At 43.9% G+C, this 5,679-nt stretch overlaps 1 protein-coding gene across 1 annotated transcript; it reads right to left on the reverse strand.

Annotated features, from left to right (window-relative positions):
- Positions 1-1,724: 1,724 nt before the first annotated feature.
- Positions 1,725-5,004, reverse strand: ldlrad2 (low density lipoprotein receptor class A domain containing 2). Its single transcript, XM_031834693.1, has 4 exons — positions 4,627-5,004; positions 3,242-3,384; positions 2,667-2,979; positions 1,725-2,037 (listed from the first exon to the last, which is right to left on the reverse strand). The coding sequence occupies exons 1-4, from the start codon at positions 4,715-4,717 to the stop codon at positions 1,802-1,804; spliced, it is 783 nt and encodes a 260-aa protein (XP_031690553.1). The 5' UTR covers positions 4,718-5,004; the 3' UTR covers positions 1,725-1,801.
- Between the last annotated feature and the right edge of the window lie 675 nt (positions 5,005-5,679).

Genomic DNA, 5,679 nt, shown 5'->3' on the forward strand with positions numbered 1-5,679 from the left:
GATAGAGTGGCCAGATGGAAGCCACTCCTCAGTAAAAAGCACATGACAGCACACTTTGGTGTAGCCCTATTTGGTAAAAGGCCAAGTCCATATTATGGCAAGAACACCTCAAATAAGCAAAGAGAAATGACAGCCCATCATTACTTTAAGACATGAAGGTCAGTCAACTTTCTTCAAGTGCAGTCGCAAAAACCATCAAGAGCTATGATTAAACTGTCTCTCACAAGGACTGCCACAGGAAAGAAAGACCCGTAGTTACCTCTGCTGCAGAGGATAAGTTTATTAGAGTTAACATGCTTCACAAAGATCAAGTAACAGACATCTCAACATCAACTGTTCAGAGGAGACTGCGTGAATCAGGCCTTCATGATCTAATTCATATTTTTGGTTCAACCGCCATGTCTTTGTGAGACGCAGAGTAGGTGAACGGATGATGTGTGGTTCCCACCGTAAAGCACAGAGGAGGTGGTGTGATGGTGCTTGCTGGTGAAACTGTCAGTGATTTATTTTGAATTCAAGGCACACTTAACCAGCATGGCTACCACAGCATTCTGCAGCGATACGCCATCCCATCTGGTGTGAGCACCTCCAGACTGTGTAAGGGCTATTTGACCTGGAAGTAGAGTGATGGAGTGCTGCATCAGATGACCTGGCCTCCACAATCACCCAACCTCAACCCAATTGAGATGATTTTGGATTAGTTAGACCGCAGTGAAGGAAAAGCAGCCAACAAGTGCTCAGCATATGTGGGAATTCCTTCAAGACTGTTGGAAAAGCACTCCAGGTGAAGCTAGTTGAGAGAATGACAAGGGTGTGCAAAGCGGTCATCAAGGCAAACGGTGGCTACTTTGAAGAATCTCAAATAAATGTAGATTTGTTTAACCCTTGTTTGGATACTACATGATTCCATGTGTTATTTCATAGTTTTGTCTTATTCTATGTCGAAAATAGTAAAAAATAAAGAAAAACCCTTGAATGAGTAGGTGTGTCCAAACTTGACTGGTACTGTAAATGTGATATTTAGTTGTTTTTTCCCAAAAGTTTTTGCTGTCATTATGGGGTATTATGTGTAGATTGATGAGTGAAAAAAAAATATTTCATCCATTTTAGAATATGGCTCTAACATAACTAAATGTGGAAAAAGTCAAGGGGTCTGAATACTTTCTGAATGCACTATATACAAAGCAGTTTGAGTTGAGCTATTTATTCTATAAACCTTTACCATACGAGGTAAGACATCGGGAACTGATCATTTTATAATAACAATCTCCTAGTCGGTAAAGAGGAAAACAATAACCTGCATTGTACCAGTTGTCACACACCTGTCACTGAGTCGTGATGGGGTACGCCGTCCGGAGTGCCACAGTCCCTATTGGTGGACATGGGCAAAGTGGGCGCGTTTAAGACAGGGAGGGGTGGGGTCACTGCTGGGGGAGGGGGTTGGGCTGGGGCCAGCTGACCTGCTGAGGAGATCACACAGGTGTTATTTACCTTTTCTTTACTAGGTAAGGTGACTGAAAACACATTCCAATTAACAGTAACAAAAAGTACAGTTTAGAGGAACGGTAGAATAATACAAATTGGGTGGCTTAAGGTGGTCTAGTGATCTAAGCTGCTGCTTCTGGTGCACATACTGTCTACTGCTGCAGTATGGGTTCGGATCCGGCCTACCCCTTTTCAGCACAAGCTCCTGTTTCCTCTCTACTTGTGACCTAACAAATAAACAAATATGTGAGGAGAGGGACTGCCCCAACTCCTTTAAAAGTGTATAAACTGTGTAATAGTGTAATAATAGCGAGACTTAGTCTGAAGTTTGTTGGGGGCCACATAGACCACCTATAAAGGCCTGTTGAACAGGTAGCTGCACAGGTGTGATACCTGAGTGACCTTTGCACCCTGAGGGCAGGTGATCCTCCAAGTCACTCCCGTCCCCACAGTTATCAATGCCCTTTTCATCACACACCAGACTCATGGGGATACACTTCCCATTCCGACATGGGAAGTAAGGCTCACTGCTGCACGCTGATTGGTTAAAACCTGAAAATGGATAGAGCAAGATGGTACATTTGATTTGTTACGAACTGCACAAACTACAGCTCGTGAGTAGGCTACAATTTTGTTGTGGCCTTCCTGCAATTCCACAGTTTGCCATGTGCAAAGAGAAAAAAATTGCAGTTGTATAGCTAATCCCATGCTATTCTACACATTTTGCCATGAGGCGGAGATACATTTTTGCTGTTTTATAGCTAACTTTCTGCAATTCTACACATTTTGTCATGGGGCAGAGAGGAAAATGTTGCATTTTTAAAGCTAATTAAAGCTAAAAATATAGTTGTGTTGACTGTGATAAAGGCACAAGATTATGAGCAGTCTTGTTTGCTAAATTAACAAATGAAGTAGGCAGTGGCATGGTGTATTTAGCCATAGAAGCACAGTGACATGCCTCAATGCAGTCATATTCTTCGCTTATTGGGGTTTCAGTTAGTCATTTTTGGCCACCTTTCCCATGAGAGTGAATGTCATTCCAGTTGATCTGAATATCATTCCAGTTCCCTGCTTGCTATGAATTCTATCTGATGGTGTTTGCATGTTTAGATAAAAAGACAAATAAGTGTTTTATTTTTTGGGGGCTCAATCTTGATTGGGTGGCTGGCGTCATGTCTCACCCAGTCTGAAGGAGGTGAAGTCCCCCACGAAATCCACTCGAGGCAGGGTACCTTGGGTCACCAGACGCAGGGTCAGGTGATTCCCTGTGGACAGCACCGGGCGAGGTGGGCTCTTCCCACACAGCGTTGGTCCAATAGGAGGCGAGTTCTTGTCCCGCCCGTCATAGAACTGAATGTATGATCCCGCATGACATGGGTCCCCTTGCTCCACCACTGGAGTCGACTCAGGGGACTCAGGGAAGAGGGGGGATGGACTTTGGGGAGCTAAACGAAGCAGGCTGTAGACCAGGAAGAAGCGGAAGTGGAACTGGACCTTCAGGGGGAGAGGAGGAGTGGGGGAATGTTTAGCTGACGGACATTGTAAGGAATATAAAGTTAAACATATTGGTATTAACACCCCTAACCCTTGCTTTGGAACTGAGAGGAGTGGATAGCTGTAAGAAGTGAAGGTGAAATATTATCATATTGCATATACCTATCCAGATCTATACAAGGGCCAGGAGTCGACTTGGGATATTGGGCATACATGTGTATAGTGAGCACAAAAGGGAGGGGGTGTGGCTTGTGGTGGGCACCTTGTCCTTGGGGGAGGCGGCCTGCATGGTGAGGTGGCAGTCCGTTCCCATGGTGACAAAGTAATACTTCTTGGACTCCTGGTGTGAGTTGACGATCATCCCATCGCCCTGGATGTTCTGGCCACAGAAGTCCACCACGTTGACTGGAGGAAAACCCACAGATGTATACATGTAAGTAAAATAAAGGAGCAAACTACTTGTCTGTGAGGATGTGATGTGTAAACAAAAATCTACTTTCTCTCTGTTTCTCCACAGTCCCATTGAGTCCCTGGCCAATACTGAATTATGAGCATAATATTAAAAACTATGACAAACTAAAACACAACTGAGTTTGTTACAGGTGATTAGAAGAAACAAATAGCCAGAACAGGACCTGAACCAGCAACCCTGCAGTTACAGGTCAAGTGCACTACCACTGTGCCATGTATAAATCCAGACCTCTTGGCTATGGTGGTAATACATTTACATACATGGAAGCCACAGTGAGGGTCTAAGGCTGGGGGCCAACTGATGCTACTCCACACACCCACTCTGGACAGTGAGCCAGATAATAGGAAGATTTACAACCCCTTCCTGGGTTTATAAGCTCTGTTTCCCTAGGCAACCACTGGATCCTCCTGCACTGACCTACCGGAGTGCCCCAAGCCACCGCTGGTGGGAAATCACCAGTCTCACAACACTACCCAAATAAACACATTGCCCGCAAGAGAAGCACTGTCCAATTACATGGACAAAAGTATATCCTTGAGTCCCTAATAAAGCGTTTTACAGGTAAGAAATAAACAGGTCTGGTACTCCTGTAAGTACTACTGTAAATTCTCACTGGCATGAAGTCCAGTAAGGAAAAGACCACTAGGTGACACGGCGCAACTCCGGCTGTTTCTTTCTCAATGATTATCTGTTGTTGATCATGATAAAAGCATGACAAGTTCATTAAGTTTAATGTCAAAGGTATGTAGGCTATTTCTGTGGAATACAGGTGAACAAAAATATGAATAAATATTTCATGAATTCAAGTTGAATTAAAACCACTTCAAACCCCTGTGTAAACTATTATTTCACAAATTAAGAATTGTCACATGACAAAGTATCATTCAGCTGCGGGCGTAATCCCTGGCTCCTTGGTCATCCAAGGGTTTCTGGTTGTTTGAATGGCAATTTGTTTCAGAAAACAGACTTCAAATCAACGGTTATTTAGGTAACTAATATAATACTGATGCTTCATTACAGTGACAAACTGTTTTCATTTACAAAAGCCCAGTGGCACAATGAGAGAGCCAGGAGCAACAAATAAATACGCGCACAAGGCAGTGCGTCACTGTAATGGAAAAACGTGTCTGAATCCGCGACGGAATACATCTGAAATTGACCTTCCATCTCCTTACCCGTCTCAAGTGGATTGGTCTTGACTGTCATTATGCTGAGCAGAACAAACACTTTTGACAGGCTCTGAAGTTGAGTCCCCTTGTTGGCCATCTCGGTAGGTAGCCTACTCCCAAGCGCAAAGGCTGTTGTTCCACTCTGGTGCGCACTCAGGACTGCGTATCCCAAGCCCCACAACTCCTCAAATGTGTTGCATGTGTGTGTGTGTCTGTTTCGGTGTAAAATTATGTTCTTCACGGAAAGTAACCATTTTGAAAAAATGCACTTTGTGGATATTCGGTTGCTGGTGTGCCAAGAGAAGCGCGGTCTTCAAATGAGGGACTCACGATGAATATTCCCCTTTAATTGTTTCTGACGCCTTTAGGAAAATTACACTTTGGCTTTTGTTCCTTTGAACCCCCATCTTTGTCGAATCCATCTAAGTGTCCTTCGATTTCCATGACAACAGACCCAATATATTTTTTTTCAAAGTAGGAGGGGAGCGGGCCCCTCTATCTGCACCCTTTCACCGACACTCAAGTTGGGCGCATTCAGCGAGACCGACGGCCTCTCCATCTGTCTCCCTTTCGAAAAGATTTACGTCGGTAGTTTCACTTGCACTTGAAAGACATGATTTAGTTTAAGGGATTGGTGCACTTAGACATGCTAATTAAAAACGTTTTTCTTACTTTCCTAATTGTTAAATGCACACAAATGCTGAGATGTGTTGTTTTGCTTAAATGGATAGTTTACCCAAACGACATTGCTTCCTTACTCTGTAAACTGTCTATGGACATGGTATGACAGCAATTCATGCGTTGGTTTAGGTCTCTGGCACCGTTTCCACATGCTAACGTTTTAACATTTGTGGCACAAATCGCAGTGCCAGGGAAAATAAACCAAAGCATGGATTGCGGTCATACCTTGTCCATAAACTGCTTACAGGGTAAGGAGCCAATTTCGTCCATGGCCTTACAGTGACACTTAGCCATCTAACTGACACCACTTCAAGGTCAAGGATGGGTGGTGGCTCATAAAAGAGATTCACAAGAGAATCCTGGAGTGACACTCGTACT

Source organism: Oncorhynchus kisutch, linkage group LG1 (genome assembly GCF_002021735.2).
Source record: "Oncorhynchus kisutch isolate 150728-3 linkage group LG1, Okis_V2, whole genome shotgun sequence".
In the NCBI taxonomy this organism is placed as follows: Eukaryota; Metazoa; Chordata; class Actinopteri; order Salmoniformes; family Salmonidae; genus Oncorhynchus; species Oncorhynchus kisutch.

What these genes read in the sequence shown, in the direction of transcription:
- ldlrad2 (XM_031834693.1), bottom strand. Translation starts at nt 4,717, where the DNA reads ATGGCCAACAAGGGGACTCAACTTCAGAGCCTGTCAAAAGTGTTTGTT. An exon ending in GACCAATCCACTTGAGACGG is followed by an intron (nt 3,385 to 4,626) that starts GTAAGGAGATGG and finishes GTTTTCCTCCAG; the next exon opens with TCAACGTGGTGGACTTCTGT. An exon ending in CTTCACCTCCTTCAGACTGG is followed by an intron (nt 2,038 to 2,666) that starts GTGAGACATGAC and finishes ATCCATTTTCAG; the next exon opens with GTTTTAACCAATCAGCGTGC.